The 18,129-nt window shown below is 44.8% G+C and overlaps 1 protein-coding gene across 1 annotated transcript; it reads left to right on the top strand.

The window, feature by feature from the left end:
- Positions 1–2: 2 nt before the first annotated feature.
- On the top strand, positions 3–18,125 carry LOC143141092 (superkiller complex protein 2-like). The gene is made up of 29 exons (XM_076302356.1): positions 3–118; positions 465–586; positions 732–853; positions 975–1,092; positions 1,328–1,442; positions 1,549–1,623; positions 2,176–2,229; positions 2,326–2,495; positions 2,594–2,746; positions 3,226–3,371; positions 3,627–3,773; positions 4,025–4,109; positions 4,284–4,390; positions 5,025–5,171; positions 5,350–5,446; positions 5,769–5,981; positions 6,295–6,405; positions 6,581–6,692; positions 7,440–7,558; positions 8,568–8,699; positions 9,019–9,156; positions 9,333–9,437; positions 9,550–9,685; positions 9,908–10,034; positions 10,991–11,201; positions 12,567–12,677; positions 14,237–14,455; positions 17,004–17,144; positions 17,720–18,125. The coding sequence occupies exons 1-29, from the start codon at positions 106–108 to the stop codon at positions 17,918–17,920; spliced, it is 3,747 nt and encodes a 1,248-aa protein (XP_076158471.1). The 5' UTR covers positions 3–105; the 3' UTR covers positions 17,921–18,125.
- The last annotated feature ends 4 nt before the right edge of the window (positions 18,126–18,129 follow it).

Raw genomic sequence — 18,129 nt, 5'->3', positions numbered from 1 at the left:
ACCATAGACAGTAAACTGACACACTAGTGCCAACATATCTGGTATGAACACTGCAACTTCGCTGACTAAGTTGATTGGAAACAGTCCGGTGCCCCATAGAAAGATATGGACAGAATAGGTAAGCGATTTTATTAATGTGCAGTCATTAAATCTACAGATGTTGTGAAAATGACCATTGCAGGTGTGTAATGTCTGAAAGCATTTTCTGAATTTTTACTAGCTTGCCAGCTAGCCAGTGGCTAACAGAAATGCAACACATAATGAATGTAACATCAGTTATCCTAGCTGTAAACATCCCTGTGTGTGGCAACCAGTGGGACGGCTTGTAGTATAAAGTGGTAGTTTTTTTAATAGCTTGGAGCAAGATGGTGTTATGGATCACGGGAAATGTCTAATCTATCTGTAGCTTTTCTGCACCATTTAAACTATGGTCTTATGGTCTGCTTACTGATGTTGTTCTGCAGAGTTGCCTCCTCTGGGGCCTGCAGACCTGCCTCTGTCTTTGCTAGAGGTTGGATGCTCCGGGAAATTTGAACTCCTGACTCATCCTCTCCCCTCTCACCAGCCTCTCCATCCACTGACCACAGTAAGCTGGTCATTTACTTCTAACTATACTTCAAAGTACTTTGTTCTCATTTTTGTATTTCTCAATCTTCAGTGTACTTCTGATTTGTTAAAAGATAACATTTGTATTGATGAGAGTGACACTTTTGCTGTGTGCCAACCCCCAGCTGCCACATGGACTGCCTCCATTCAGCGTGGACTTACAGGCGGAGGTGGAAAAGCGTTTTCTGAGTGACCCGGCATGGTTGCCCATCCATGACACTGATGCTGCTTTCGAGAAGTTTATCAAGTGCGTGAAAAGTTTTTTCACACAGTAAATATGGGTCTTATGATTGTATACTTGTGTAATAATGCCCTTGTCAAAACTCTGTTCTCTCTGCCGCGTGTTGCATTTTCCTGTTTAATATTAGATTGACCAAGAGAGAGAAGCATTTGGATTCTCTTCTCCACTGTCCCCCCACCCCTCTGCACTCTGGTCTATCCGTGGTGAGAGATCCAACCACAGGAATGCTGCTGGACTTCACAGAGGTAGTGACTAGAAAATATGATCTTTAAAACCAAATCTCACATTTGCACAGATGTAATGTCAGCAAGGAATTACTTAAAGATATTTTCTATTGCCCTACCTCCAATTTCTCACTATTAGATTAAAAAAGAAAATGTAAGTTCTGTGTTTGCAGTCAGTACATTCACACATGTTTATCTGAGATAGATAGCTGATAGATAAATACTTTATCCAGAGGGAAATTTGTCGCTCCTGCAGGTGCCTTTGGAGAACACAGGCCTGTCTGCCAAGAACTCACTGTCCCTGCAAAGGGCCCCAGGGCCGCCCTCAGAGAGCCTGAGAGGGAGCAACACCAACTACCCCTTTCTGCCGGGTAGGACTAGAGCACCTACACACATTTGTCTGTCTTCCCTTTGTCATCGAGACTGCTTGCTATTTTTAAACATTGTTCTTTCATCCAAAAACCTTCCCTCCAATAGCTGCCATGGAGGAACTGACTTTGGAACAGATAAAGAAGAAGTCAGAGCTGGAAGAGGACATTGACTTTGAAAATGGTGGGCTACTGCTCCCTTTATCTGATATAATCTGCTTCTTCCTCAAAGTTTTATTTTTGAGTATCTCCTATATGTTCTTTGAAATGCTTATTTGTATTAGGACTGTTAGGGGGGGAATTCATCTCAGTGAATTGTAGTATTAGACAGAAGGTCCTCTAGCACAGTGGTTCTCAACCTTTTTTCAGAGATGTACCCCCTGTGAAATATTTTTTCAGCCAAGTACCCCCTAACCGCTACGCTTCAACCACGACTCCATTGTTTGAGTTTTGACAGTGATTGACAGGTGATGGCGGGTGGCATGTGACAGGTTGGGTTTTTAGGATAATAAAATTGAATAGCCTACTGAAATATAAAATTCATATATTAAATATATTAAATAATTGTTTTTAAAGTATTTTTGCATGGATTCTACTTTTTAAATATGTTTATTTTAAAATCTCACGTACCCCCTGGAGTACCTTCACGTACCCCCAGGGGTCACCTGAACGACGGTGTTTAGTAAATAGCTGCCTTCTCTCCTGCCTGATTCTAAAAACATTGTCTCCTCTTCAGATTTGCTAACAGTGCCTCCTGGGTTGAAAACAGGAATGGACTTCAGTGTTAAAGGTATGGGTCCATTTCTACTTTATCCACACAGCTCCCTCACACCCCTGAAACTGAGTTGTACACATTGACACTTTGATGTTACTGCTGTATCTGCAGAGGCCAAAACAACGACGAAAACGGAAGTGAACTTGATGTCCCTCTTGGCCACTTTTGATGACATCATTGATGCCGCTCCTGATGCAGAGGAGAAGGAGGGAAAACCAGCAAGTGCCGAGACGCCAAGACTTCCCAGAACGAACAGCCTGGAAGACCTCGGAATTAAGGAGGTATCGTAGGGGGAACACACGTAGCATAGCTCTAGATTAACCATCAGCTAGTCAGGCTGAATCCTCATGGCAGTGTTTGATTTTGTTTTTCTTCTCAGGGTCCTGTGTCCTCTTCTCATCCTCCTGCCACCGCTGCTGGGAAGAAGGAAGGAACAAGTGAAGAGGGAGACACAAAGAAGTGGGCCATACCTGTGGACATCACCTCACCATGCGAGGACTTCTACAAACGTGTCCCTGATCCAGCTTTTAAGGTATCCATCCTGAAACTTGAAACATGGTCCCAAAGGCACTCTATGGAAAAATATGATCAAGATCATAGATCAAGATGTTTTTGTTATTTGTCTTATATTTATAAATTATGTTTAAGTAAAATTCTGGACAACCCTTTCACAATGTTACCCGTAAAATCAGCTGAGCAGACAACTGACACCATGCTCATGTTCTGCGCATGCGCATGTTCTGACCATCTGCCCTATTCAGCTAAACACATGTATCATTTTGCCTATGCTGTCAACACAATAGCTTTGATGCCCCATAAAACCTAGAACCCTGTTGCATCTATAGTGGTATGCATTGCAAGTTCATCTATAGTGGTATGCATTGCAAGTTCAGATGCATTCAGTATACTAATGATTCCTGTCAGAGCAGACTCTCTCTACTGTAAGGCATGCCAATCAGCAGAATTTTCACTGCCTTCTCTCTCTTCCTCCTCCCGCTCGTGGTCCTGCAGTGGTCATTTGAGCTGGACGTGTTTCAAAAGCAGGCCGTGCTCAGACTGGAGGCCCATGACTCTGTGTTTGTTGCAGCGCACACTTCAGCTGGCAAGACTGTGGTGGCAGAGTACGCTATTGCACTCTCCCAGAAACACATGACGAGGTAAGCAGGTGGACATGCATGGCTGTGTTTACAGGTCTGTGTAGATGTATGTATATGTGTGTACGCAGAGTGTGTATATCCACATGTGTGTGTGTGTGTGTGTGTGTGTGTGTGTGTGTGTGTGTGTGTGTGTATATGTGTGTACACAGAGTGTGTATATCCACATGGGTATGGGAACGTGTTTATGTGTGTGTGTGTGTGTGTGTGTACACTGAGCTTATTTGAATCATATTTCCTTTTCTTTCTTTTTCATAGGACAATCTACACCTCCCCCATTAAGGCCCTTTCCAATCAGAAGTTCCGGGACTTTAAGACTACGTTTGGGGATGTGGGCTTGCTGACAGGAGACGTGCAGCTCAACCCTGAGGCCTCCTGCCTTATCATGACCACCGAGATCCTCAGGTCAGTGCCGCAGCTCTGAGTCCCAGGTCTAATCTAGCCAGCCTCAGTGTCACATCACAGCATGCCACAGTAGGCATCCGCCGATCGGGTTGAGCACTTATCTGGCAACCAAGGGGTTTATCCCCTACGGGCTACATATTGAAATGAACCTTAAGAAGAGAGTGAGTGACAGAGCTGTGTGCTCTGTCATGGGCTCAGCTGCGATAACTTACAGATAAGTTGTATGGTGTATATGTTGTTTCCTCCCTCAGATCAATGCTTTACAATGGCTCTGAAGTTATTCGGGATTTGGAGTGGGTGATCTTTGATGAAGTTCATTACATTAATGATGCTGAGGTAAGGCTCTCATCTAAAGGAGTAATAGAAACCCAAACAATCTTAACAAATACTGCTTTTATCTAAGCATCTGAATTCTGCTGCAGGATGACAAATGTGATTCATTTCTGAAAAATCTTTGTTCCTCTTTGTTCTTCTCCTCTGGGCATTCCCCTGCCTCTCTCTCTCCCTCAGAGAGGTGTGGTGTGGGAGGAAGTCCTGATCATGTTGCCAGAGCATGTAAGCATTATCCTGCTTAGTGCCACAGTTCCCAATGCATTGGAGTTCAGTGAGTGGATCGGGTAAGTCATTGCAATGTCCTTCTCTCTACCCCACTACACACTTTTCAGATGAAATTTGACAGAATGTTTGCATAGGCAATTAAGATGAATTTATTTACTCCGAGTTAATCATAGGAACGTGACATATTACCAACCGTCACGTATGTCCAACCTCTTACGTGTATGTGTCACTTAATATTCATTTCTATACAAACCAAGACGGCGGATTCCTAAAGAAACACAAGCACCCACACCATACGTTTATCTAAATTAGCTATGTACCAAAAATTACATTTTATCGTGACTCGAAGAGCTGTAAACAGTGTTGTAAGGCTGCGTGTACAAATCCGCTTGGAGCGGTTGTAAAAGGTTGTGAATAAGCACCCACCAGCCCAGCACTAAACTCTGAGCGTGGTAAACAAAATCGGATATTTCAGGCAGTAAAAGCCCCGGTAAGAACCAAACTAGATTTTTTTCAAATCTACACTACACACCTATGGCTACTGAAAAATGTAAGGTTAATTTAGCAAATGTTATTTTGAAGTATTAAAAAACATTGTTGTTTTAGAATTTTCGAACGAAATGGTTGGTAATTAGCATGTTTACGTCTACGAATGGCTCTTAAGTACACTCTCCTGTGATTCTCCTCCCCCAGGCGCCTAAAGAAGAGGCACATCTATGTCATCAGCACCCTGAAGCGCCCTGTACCCCTGGAGCACTACCTCTACACAGGAAACAGCACCAAGACTCAGAAAGAGCTCTTCCTGTTGATTGATGCTGCCGGAAACTTCCTCACTAAAGGGTACAGTCTGCGCACCAGACCACACTGAGCTGGCATTACATAGAACAGAGACAGTGGCCAGGGCAGATTGACAGTTTGATGGGTAGTTGGAGACATGTGGAGTGTCTTTGTCATTTAATCCTCCCTGGATAGACCTCATGAGCCTGCTGTTCTCCTGACTGCTGGATTTCTGTTAAAGGTATTACGCAGCTGTGGATGCCAAAAAGGAGCGCACAAGCAAACACGCCCAGTCGTTTGGCACCAAGAACACATCTCAGAACACCACGCCAAACCAGGTCTCCCTCCATTCACTGCCTCTTTACACAATAATCTGTCTCAGACCTGGTTTGAGTCCCTGTGGCTCTTGATTTCATTTGAAGTCTCTGTCTCTGTGTCTGCATGTGTCTGTGGGGTTGTGTGCTGGTTTGAGTTGGAGTAGAATACTCACAGTTGAAAGACTCCTTTGTGTGACTCTGGGACATCACCTTATTGTAACGTTGTAAATAACGTTGTACTCTTCTCTGCTCTGCTCCATGCAGGATAAGGCTGTGTGTGGGACATCACGTTATTGTTATGTTGTAAATAACGTTGTACTCTTCTCTGCTCTGCTCCACGCAGGATAAGGCTGTGTGGCTGACGCTGCTGAACTTCCTGTCTCAACGGCAGCAGACTCCGGTGGTAGCGTTCACGTTCTCGCGGACGCGCTGCGATGATAATGCCCGCTCACTGGGCACACTGGACCTGACCAGCGCCACAGAGAAGAGCGAGGTCCACTCGTTCTTCCAGAAGAGCATGAGTCGTCTGAGAGGAGGCGACCGGCAGCTGCCTCAGGTTGGGCTGGGGTTGAGCTGGGGTGGGGTAGGGTGGGTTGGATGTGGAGGGTGAGAGGTGCAGGAGGTTCCAGGCCTCTGTTGTGATCTGTTTTTCTACGACCCAAAGCTTCTTCTTTCAGAAGTCTTCTGCAATTGAGTATTGAAGTGAAAGTACAGTAACATTTATTAACAACTGATGATGGAGGATGATGGATGAGGAACTTTTGCTGTATGAAGGTTAAGGACCTGCTTTGGTTTGTTTCTGTTTCCTGTTTCTGGACTCTGTGGAGGCTTTTGAAGATGGCTGATGGCTGTTGATGGTTGCTTTTTAGATCCTGTCGATGAGGGACTTGCTGAAAAGGGGCATTGGTGTTCATCACAGTGGCATCCTGCCAATCCTGAAGGAGGTCATTGAGATGCTCTTCTCACGTGGGCTTGTAAAGGTGAGCCATTTGATCAAACTCTTCCTAAAGTTTACTGACTAGTAATGGCGATCTGTTGTTGGATCTAATCTGCACACACACACACACACACACACACACACACATACAACACACACTCAACACACACACACACACACACACACACACACACACACACACACACACACACACACAGGTTCTGTTTGCTACAGAGACCTTTGCCATGGGGGTGAATATGCCGGCCAGGACAGTGGTTTTTGACTCCATCCGCAAACATGATGGCACCGGATTTAGGAATCTGCTGCCCGGTAAGAGATCTAGACACACACAATGACTGTCTTGTTTTTGGTTTGGATCTCTGTGATGAATCTATGTAAATGCATGGAAATTATATTTGCAGATATGGATAAAAGATGGTTTGCAAACCATCTTTATGGCCTGTATATATAATATAGACCTACATGTTGAATAGACAATGGTGAATGGGTTGGCTGCTTGAGTCTATGTGTCTGTTCAGCTCATAACTGTTGTGGCCCCACTTTAGCAGAGAGTCTACATGATGATTTCATGTTTTGCTTGATTATGAAATGGAACACTTGAAATGAAATGATTCATAAACAAGTATTAGTCACCCTTTGAGATGCTAAAAGCAGTTTTTGGGAGCTAGCTGGGAGATGCGTTTGTGATGGGAACAGTGAGGTGTGTGCTGAAGGGCCAGGTGTTTGGCTCATGATGAATGATGTGGGATGGGTCCTATCTGCCATGGTGCTGTCTGCTTTCAGCTCAATGTGTCACACAGAAGAGGCCTTTGATGGCTTTCTGATGCAATCACAGATCCATGTAATTAGGTTTGCTGTGTGTCACTGTGTGCTTGTGAGTTATGTGTTTGTTTGTGTCTGCTTTTATTTCTCTGAACAATGGAGTTTGTCTGCATTTGTGTATGAGTGTGTGTTCAATTATGGAGTGATAAAGGCGTTTTCTATGTGTGCCTGTGCGTGTGTGCGTGCGTGCGTGTGTGCGTGCGTGTGTGTTTACCCTGGTCTGTCTGACTGCAGGTGAGTATATTCAGATGGCTGGCCGTGCAGGTAGGAGGGGTCTGGATGCCACAGGCACGGTCATCATCCTGTGTAAGACTGGTGTTCACGACATGGGCGATCTCCACGTCATGATGCTGGTTAGTCCACAGCTGCACAGTCTTTCTGTCCTGATCACAATCACAGGCACCGTTCCACTACATCACACAGTTTTTGTGTTTTCATCCAAAACTAGATCGATTCATACATCCCATTTTGTTTTGATGTAATTATGTATGGCCCTAATGTTTTGCTAGTATGATCAGCCTATCTTAAAACTCGCCCATCTGTGAGTGCTCTAGGTACCTGTAGCTGTAGCTCTCAGCACACAGCACTCTGCGTCACTCATTCACACCCATGACCAGCTTGCTGTGCCACTAGCTTCATTAACCAGCTCACTTTCGCATTAGTCTGCCCAACAGTGTGAGTGCTTGGCTTTTCAATGGGCTTCATTTGACACTCCATTTCGTCTGAGAGAGCGCTGCTATAAATACATCCCATATGAAGACACGGGCAACCTGTGCAGGCTACACGCTGACTGACTGCACTGTTGGCAAACATTAGTTCAGATCTTCAGTATAAAATAAGCTTGTGTATGCTACTGTCACCATGAATCATGCTGAATCTGATGTTAGCTCTGAACACAGTTCTCATTATTAATGATTCCAGTGTAGGCGTCAATAGAAGCCGAATCAAATTCTGAAGCCCTTTACTTTTAGTCTGCCTGGATCTTGCTGTCTTATCTCTTGTTAGTGTCACAATTATGTAATATTCTTACATGGATGCTCAGGTGGGTGCTGCACATTGATAGTTGTTGACATGAGCCCCCACCCCACCCCAGCCCTCACTATACAGCGCTTTGGGTGTCTAGAAAGCATTATATAAGTGTTTTGTGTAGTTACATTTATTTACACTTGCTCACCTCCCTTGTATATTCAATATTGTATCTTGGCACACACATTCTTGACTCCATAACAAAGTTACATAGAGGGTTGGTTAAAAAGAGTACAGTTACCATGACAACACGAGGAGCAGCCATGTCAGTAGCAAAAGAGCGGCTGGCTGGGTTGAGCATGAGGCTCGTGTGTCTGAGGTGTCCTGCTTCCTCAGGGCAAGCCCACCGTCCTGCAGTCCCAGTTCCGCCTCACCTACACCATGATCCTCAACCTGCTGCGCGTGGAGGCCCTGCGGGTCACTGACATGATGAGACGCAGCTTCTCCGAGAGCCACCGGGACACTCAGGTACTATTCCCATGAGCCCCTTTACACCGACATGTTACTCCTTCTGGATATGGCTTGTCCACTCCCCTGCGTTTTTTTTCTGGTTACGCTATCTTCTATCTATCTATCTATCTATCTATCTATCTATCTATCTATCTATCTATCTATCTATCTATCTAATCTCTCTCTCTCTCTCTCTCTCTCTCTCTCTCTCTCTCTCTCTCTCTCTCTCTCTCTCTCTCTCTCTCTCTCTCTCTCTCTCTCTCTCTCTCTCTCTCTCTCTCTCTCTCTCTCTCTCTCCCTCCCTTACCCTTTTGGTATGTCACTGTGTCCTCCTCAGGCTCAGGAGAAGAGGATCTCTCAGCTGAAAAAGACTCTCTCCACTCTCCCTCCTATGGACACAGAGGGTCAGCTGTCTGACCTGCTCTCCTACTACCACACCATCACTGAGCTACGCATCACCAGTCAGGCTCTGCAGGTACACACGCACGCACACACGCACACACACACACACACACACACACACACACACACACACGTTTGTGTGCTTTACTTCAATTGTCCCCTAACCCTAGGAGCATACATGTGTATCCCTGTAATCATGCCCTTTGTAGACCATGAAACATCACACTGGATTTCCTCTCTCTTCTTCAGCAAGCAGTGATGGATTCAGTGTCCGGCCTCAAAGCTCTCTCTGTAGGACGGGTTGTCATCATCAGCAACTCCCAGCACCACAACGCCCTTGGTGTCATCCTACAAGTGAGAAGACAGAAAACATACAGTACATATGGCATATGGCCTGACCTGTGGATCATCCCTCTCCCTCATCCCTCCCCTCATGCTATTGTGTGTGTGTGTGTGTGTCTGTAAGGTGTCTAATGATGCAGTCAATCGCACCTTCACCACCCTCATCATCTGTGAGAAAGGCAACGAGGAGCCTGGAGGAGACACCCAGAACAACAGCAGCCTGACTCACCTCTACAGTACAACACTCTTCACACCAGAGGGTCAGTCACACACACACACACACACACACACACACACACACACACACACATGCACACACACACACACACACACCTTTACACACACAGAGCAATGAAGCATCAGATGAGTATAAAAAGCACGTATGAATTGTGCAGCTGTCCAAAAGTGCAGCCCTCTGTCTGACCTCACCTCACACCTCACCCCTCACCCCTCACACCTGCTTGTGGGTTTGTTGTCTGCAGGCCCCTGCAGTCACACGGTGCAGAAGCTGAAGTCGCAGGACATCTCAGCCATCACAGTCAAGACCCTCAAGGTGATTCCTGAGCGGATCATTGACAACTACTACAAGAGACAGCAGCCGCGCTTCAGGTATGTGCGCTTGTGCTTGTGTGTATGTTATTAGCGGTATAGAAACACATTAAATACGTAGGTCAATCTATAGCATAGATTATCGAATGTTACAGTCAATCATAATCAAATAGCAATAACAGCTAGTGAGTTGCTTTTGCCCTCAAAACATCCTCATTACTTGTCGTAAGTACAAGAGCTGAGAATGCAAACATTGTGCATTGCAAACATTGTTATAGCTTTGTTAGCATTGTTATAAAATCAGCTTTAGAATCAGAATCAGCTTTAAGGTCAACACAAACATGGATTTTGGTTCCAGTTGTAGGTGGCTCTGAAGCAATTTACAGGTTATTTACAGAGAATATATAGGAAATATGACTCACCAATAAAAGCAAACAGTATGGATAGAGTGCACATATTAGTCACAGCACATGCAATAACATGTGCTCTTGTGTGGGAATGCAGTGGTGGAGTAGTGTTGCACTTCTTGCACTAACTGCATTTCATTGTCTCTGTGCTTGTACTCTGCACAATGACAATAAAGTTGAATCTAATCTAATCTAATCTATTATGCATCCGAAACAAGAGTACAGTGTCAGAAGAGCATGTGTGTTCCAGCTGTGGTGTGAACGCTGTGTTCTATTTAGTTCTCAAGCATATTTGAATATACTGAAGTTTGACATGGTGTGATGCAGTTGTAAGTGTTGTGTTGATGTTGTGATGTCCATGAGTGTGTGTTCACTACCATGTGTGATGCAGTTGTAAGTGTTGTGTTGATGTTGTGATGTCCATGAGTGTGTGTTCACTACCATGTGTGATGCAGTTGTAAGTGTTGTGTTGATGTTGTGATGTCCATGAGTGTGTGTTCACTACCGTGTGTGATGCAGTTGTAAGTGTTGTGTTGATGTTGTGATGTCCATGAGTGTGTGTTCACTACCATGTGTGAACGTTACTGTATCTGTCCCCTTTATCTGCAGAATGGACCCTCCAGGTCAGGCTATATCGACAGCAACACAAGAGCTACTGCGATTGGCCGAGTCCAACCCCAACGGCATTACGACCCTTGACCCTGTGAATGACCTGCACCTGAAAGGCGTGGAGGTGGTAGAGGGGGTGATGAGGCAGCGCGTGTTAGTGGACTGCCTCAAAGACTTCAAGTGCATCCACTCACCCACCTTCTCCGAGCAGGTCTGCTCCCCACACCCTCTCCTGTACAGCACCTCCTCTTCTCCCCTCTGCTCCCCACGCCCTCTCCTGTACAGCACCTCCTCTTCTCCCCTCTGCTCCCCACGCCCTCTCCTGTACAGCACCTCCTCTTCTCCCCTCTGCTCCCCACGCCCTCTCCTGTACAGCACCTCCTCTTCTCCCCTCTGCTCCCCACGCCCTCTCCTGTACAGCACCTCCTCTTCTCCCCTCTGCTCTCTTACTTGTCTTATCTCCTCGTTTTCAAACCAGTCAGCGCTCCTCTTTATACATCATCAGCCCCCTGCTTCCTGTCCAACACCCTCCCATCCTTTTCCTCCTCTCTCATTTCCATGGTCCCCACATCCTGCCTCCTCCTCCTCATGCCTCCACCTCTTCTCTCCTTCCCTCCACCTCCTCTCTCCATCCCTCCCTCCTGCTGTTCCTCTCATGACTGCTGTGCTCTGTGTCTTCCCCTCTCCATCTTCAGCTCTCTCTATATCTCTATATATATCTCCATATATATATATCTATATCTCTATATATCTCTCATCTACGTCTCATACCATTGAAACCCAGTGCAAAGGATAAAGGTGTTTCTAAACGGTATAACAGTAAACAGTTATCTAATTTGTGGCTGTCTAGTTCAATTCATTTGATTATAATATGCCTTTGGAAAATGGCTTACAGAATCACTTACTTAATATACAAACACTATCAAATACCTTCAACCTTCTGAATCATTGATTTATGTAATTTTGCAATGGAATGGAAATGTGTGTCTGAGTAGTATGTTAAGGATCTCAGATGAATTGTCTGAAGTAATTGTGATAGTCTAGATTATTTGTATCAATGTATGATTATGCATGTGTTTGTGTGGCACTGCATTAAACATGTGTTGATGGCTACTCCATAATAGAGGACAGACTGGCAGGCCTTCAGCCAGAGAGATATTCCCCTGGCAACTGGCACAGCTGGCACAACGGGCACAGCGGCTTCAGCACAGGAAGCAGGAGATACGAAAGAGCCATCTCATTAGAGCTCATTAATCACCACACACACACACACACACACGCCACACATATCCTGCCTCTCCGTTACCATTGCCATGCCAACTAAGTGGCAAGATTATGCCTGTCAAGACTGTTTGTATGGCCACAGTGTTGGAATGCATGGTGCAAACAGAACTGAGAGTTAGATTGGCATTGCAATTGGCTCGTCTCTCTCTTTCTTCTCTTAACTGTTACGTCTGGGGTTTTTTTTCACATCAAGCCACACCACTTCCCTGTCAGCCAAAATACCATCTCATGACCTTTTTTTTCATGATTTATTTTTTGTTTCTTTCATTCCGTCTGTCTCTTCCTCTCTTAGTTTACACGTGTCCAGGAGAGGATGCAGGTGCAGGAGGAGATGGATAAACTACTGTTCCTTGTGTCTGATCAGTCTCTCTCCCTTCTGCCAGAGTACTACCAGAGAATTAAGGTTTGTTTGATGCCATAACACTAGACCAAAGATTCATGCCAGCGTAGATAGATAGATAGATGGATAGATGGATGGATGACAATTGATATGGTAGAAGATGGTATATGATCATAATGATGACTGTGATGGTAGATGATGATGGTATGTGATCATAATGATGACTGTGATGGTAGATGATGATGATGGTATGTGATCATAATGATGACTGTGATGGTAGATGATGATGATGGTATGTGATCATTATGATGACTGTGATGGTATATGATCATAATGATGAATGTGATGGTAGATGATGATGGTATATGATCATTATGATGACTGTGATGGTAGATGATGATGGTATTTGATCGATCATAATGATGACTGTGATGGTAGATGATGGTATGTGATCATAATGATGACTGTGATGGTAGATTATGATTGTATGTGATCATAATGATGACTGTGATGGTAGATGATGATGGTATGTGATCATTTATTTATTTATTTTATTTTATTTCATATTTATTATACAGGAAAGTATTAAAAGTAACAAAGTTACAGTTTAAAACTGGCCTGACTCAGTAAAAAAAATGATTTCCAGCAGGTTCCTGTTCTGCAGCACATATAACAAGTAACAGGGACAGGGCACATCACACATCATATTTACATACAACACAAAGCAAACATATAGACATCAGACTTAGCACAGACAGTGATAGATAGAGGTCAGTGTTTGCAAGTGTATGTATTGAGGAGTAGCAGTTTATAGTTTTTTTTTAATTGTGTGCTGGATTGTAATTCTCTGATGTGTTGAGGAATGCCATTCCAAACGTATGTATGAAGGACCTCTGGCCAAAGCCATTGTTGTATGAGGGCACTGGGTGGAGGGCCGTGGAGACTGACCTAGTGACACGCACTTGAGGCATGTTATGTGTTGATAAGAGAGAGATGAGTGTTTGTGAAGTGCTGTGTTGGGAGTTGAAAATAAAAAGAAATAGCATGACTGTAGATACAATTTTGAAAAGACAGAGCATGTGATTGAGTGAGCACAGTGCAGTGGTGTGTCCATTTGGGAAGATTTACTGTGGATTTTCAAAGCTCGGTAATATAACCGTGCGATGGGTTCAGTAACTTCCTTTGTGGTGAGGGGCCATATTGGTAGACAGTATGAGATGGTTGAGAATATGATTGCTTGCAGATAGGTTTTGGAGACAGTAGAGGATAGGTATCTGATCTTGTTGTATAGATATAGTTTCTGATTTAATTTTTTGGCTAGCTTGGAAGCGTGTTAACGGTATGTAAGGTGTGAGTCAAGTAGTACTCCCAAATACTTATATGATTTGGTGATGACAAGAGTTTGATTTGAAAAGATTACAGGACTAGTGATGGATAGATGCTTTCTGGGTGAGTGGAAATACATGCATTCAGTTTTTTTAACATTGATTTTCATAATGATGACTGTGATGGTAGATGATGATGGTATGTGATCATAATGATGACTGTGATGGTAGATGATGATGGTATGTCATCATGCTGATGACTGTGATGGTAGATGATGATTGGCCTTGTGATGGCAGGTTCTTGAGGCGCTGCAGTACATCGATACGAGTGGGGCGGTGCAGCTGAAGGGCCGCGTGGCCTGTCAGATCTCCAGCCACGAGCTGCTGCTCACCGAGCTGCTGTTTGAGAACACCCTCAGCCCCCTCGCACCCGAAGAGAGCGCCGCCCTGCTGTCCTGCCTCATCTTCTCCCAGAACACACAGGTGGAGCCCCACCTCACCAACACACTGCAGGAGGTAGGACATCCTCCCTCTCTCTCTCTCTCTCTCTCTCTCTCTCTCTCTCTCTCTCTCTCTCTCTCTCTCTCTCTTTCTCTCTTTCTCTCTTTCTCTCTGTGTGTGTGTGTGTGATACAGTATTACTATTATAAAAAGTTAGTGCTATTGGCAGGGGCGCCTTAATACCACCCGAGGCCCCTGGGCTATATGTTTTTTAAGGACCCCCCCCCCCCCCCCCCCCCCCCCAACCGCAAATATTAATTATGGTTAAATGATACCCGGCCCGCGATCTGACCCGACACATAGCGTGCGCTTTTGGTTAATAAGATGCAGTGTAGCCTATCATTATTCAGCATGTAAAACCTTTACATAAACAGGAACAGAAAGCCCTCGAATCACGTCAGCCTACCCATGACATCGCTTATCAAAAAGGCTAGCCTACTGCACGAAAACAAGCGTTGAACTTTTACAACACTGGCTGTAGGCTAAGTTAAAAGATGGGTACACATGGACGTTTAAAAGCTTTTCAAAGGTGCATGTGTTTGTCGTGTCGGGGGGTTCCCCAGGAGTTTTTTTGAAATTCTGTCTACTTAACACACCACTTTATCGCAGTTTGGGAGGGACAGAAATACTTTTAGCCTACAGAACAAGCTGGCTCATGTGACGTGAACATGGCTACCTTATGCATTGTATCACTACACTACATGGAGACATATCTCCCGTTAACAGTGGAGAAAACATAACATAGACTATTGTATGTACGAATGGGTTAGCACAAACTTAGCTGTTGGTGAACGGAGATGCAGATCATAATTCATTTATTCGCGCCACAGCGTTCACTCCAATGAGACAAGTGAAATACATGTTTTTAAAGCCGTTTCATTTCCAGGCTATTTGTTACGATATTTACCTGCTATGCCTTCTGTTTTCATGGACAGTTACAGGAATCCAGGTCATTCGTTTATCTTGCTTCAATCCTATCCACGTTATCTCCAGAGTTTGTATGATAAGTTTGTCAGTCAGTTTCAGCCTCTCCTCTAGCTCCTCTACACCCGTTGGGATTTATTACGTTTTGTTACATTTTAGAATTGGAGAAGACAAAGGGGGCCTCTGCATGGATGTAATTGTAGAGCAGTACGATGTGCTCAATTATTTAGGCTAGCTCCAGAGTAGGCTAATGACGCCGTTTATTATTATTGATTATCATTATTATTATTAGGAGGCCCCTCATTGGTCGAGGCCCCTGGGCTGAAGCCCAGGTAAGCCCCTGCATTAAGGCGCCAGTGGCTATTGGTTAGTTGTGTGTTTGTGTGTGAGAATGTGTTGTCTGTGGCTTTACTTATTTACTTAAGGCCTTAGAGGACCTGGATTAGAGCATGCAATCAGTATGGGTCTGGGTCTGTGTCCGTGTCCGTGTCCGTGTCCGTGTCTGTGTCTGTGTCTGTGTCTGTGTCTCTCTCTGTGTCTGTGTCTGTGTCTCTCTCTGTGTCTGTGTCTGTGTCTCTCTCTGTGTCTGTGTCTGTATATGTGTCTGTGTCTGCACAGATGGGATACATTTAAGTTCTGAGTGGCCATGTGGTTTCCTGGTGTATGTGTTTAGTGATGGGCAGGTGTGTGATGACCCTAGTGATGGGCAGGTGTGTGATGACCCTGTTGTGGTCCTCTCAGTCCCTGCTGTATGTCTGCTGCCAGGTTCCCATGCATGACTAATGTTTATGTTGAAACGCTGCTTCCATCATTTATATGATTACCTAAGATTCACTGAAATTATTTAAAGGGAATTGCAGTGCTCATCCTGGCCTGTGCAGTGGTTCTATATTTATTCGATGATCACATGATGACATGCCCCAGTTAGGGTAGAGCAGTTGGGCAAATGGCCACCGTGTGTGTGTTTACTGTGTGTCCGGTAGGCTCTGAATCACTTCTGTCTGAACTGTATGACTGGAGGTTGGCCACACACACACACACACACACACACACTCACCATCATCCACCCGCTGGCAAGGACACTTCACCTGCTGCTTGAGCAACAGACTGCACCATGTCGGGGTGTGTTGCCTACTAGCGTGCTGCTAAGTGTGTTACTGAGCAGCCCTCAAACAGGGAACTGCTCTATAGATGCCCTGAATTAGTGATGAACTCCAGGGTTATCTGTGTGTGGGGGTGGGTGTGTGTGACAGAGACAGAGAGAAAGCGCTAGGGAACATGGTGCTTGGAAGTCTTTTAGAGTTTGAACACTGGAGGCTGGCTGTTCACAGGTAGTCCAACAGTAATTTGACTTTGATTCTCTTTGTGTGTGTGTGTGTGTGTGTGTGTGTGTGTGTGTGTGTGCGTGTGTGTGTGTGTGTGTGTGTGTCAGTGTGGTGTATGGAAAGGGCATATGAAACAGAGCTGACTGAACAGAGGTGTATGTGTGTGTGTTTGTATGTGTGTGTGTGTGTGTTTTTGTATGTGTGTGTGTGTGTGTGTACATTTAGTGATGACTAATATACCCGTTGGATCTCCTCTCACCTATTCTCTCTGTCTCTCGCCCCTCTCCTCTCCTCTCCTCTCCTCTCCCTCACTAGGGCATTGACCGAGTGCTGTGTGTAGCTCAAAGAATTGGTGAGCTGCAGAGGGATTGTGGGATAGCTCAGACTGCTGAGGATTTCGTGTCTCAGTTCAAATTTGGCCTGACTGAGGTGGTGTACTGCTGGGCCAGAGGCATGGTGAGTCATGATGCTCATTCACCCGTGACTTTTTTCCCTGTCAGGCCACCATACTGTGTGTCTTCTTATAGTGTTCCTCGCAGTGTTTGATCCAACAGCTTTAGTGTTTGTAATAATAATAATAATAGTACATTTTATTTGTAGAGGCTTTATCATGTACTCAAAGCACTGAACATTGTAGGGTAAAAAAGGGAGACAGGCAGGATTAAAAGTAAAAGGTAAGAAAGTAGAATTAAATAAAAAATTAGGAGGCATACATAAAGTGTACAGGCTGTTGCAAGAGTGGAAAGTAACAGACATATGCCAGTTCAAATAAAAAGGGCAATTTAAAAGAAAAATAAAAGAGGGTCAAAGTAGGGTTATAGGTTAAAAGCTTTCCTATACAAATGGGTTTTGAGGAGAGACTTGAATGAGAGACTTTAGCTGTGTGTTTGATATAGCACCACACCATAAATGTACTACTAGTGGAATGCCCTGTGATTGTTTAATATTAGTATTTATCTCAGTGCCTAGCACAAAGCCAGAGGGCCATGTACTGCTCTGCATGCCTGAATGTCTGTGTGTAACCCCTGCAGCCATTTGCGGAGATTGCCCAGCTGACCGATGTGCAGGAGGGCACCGTGGTGCGCTGCATCCAGCGGCTGGACGAGGTGCTGAAGGAGGTGCGGCAGGCCGCCAGGATTGTGGGAGACTCCGTCCTGGGCAGCAAGATGGAGAGGGCTTCACTTGCTATACGCAGGGACATTGTTTTTACAGCCTCTCTGTACACTCACTGAGTCTGGGTGTGTGTGGTGTATTTGAAAGACTTGAGAGATGACAAGAGGCTGTCTTGCCATCTGAAGGGGACCTTACCTTCATTGCTGAGAGAGAGAGAATGAAAGCACAGCTGTGTCTGACCAAATGGCTCAGTCTATGAACTGCAGTGAAACACTATGTGCAGATTGTAATTTAATGTACAGTTATTAAATGGGCTGCATGTAATGCA

The sequence above is a fragment of the Alosa pseudoharengus genome, unplaced genomic scaffold, assembly GCF_046254945.1.
Source record: "Alosa pseudoharengus isolate Yale_2024_CS ecotype anadromous, Long Island Sound unplaced genomic scaffold, YU_APseudo_1.1 YU_APseudo_1.1_scf_23, whole genome shotgun sequence".
NCBI classification, from domain to species: domain Eukaryota; kingdom Metazoa; phylum Chordata; class Actinopteri; order Clupeiformes; family Clupeidae; genus Alosa; species Alosa pseudoharengus.
Note: the sequence above shows the minus strand (reverse complement) of the source record. Positions and strands in the feature narration are given on the sequence as shown.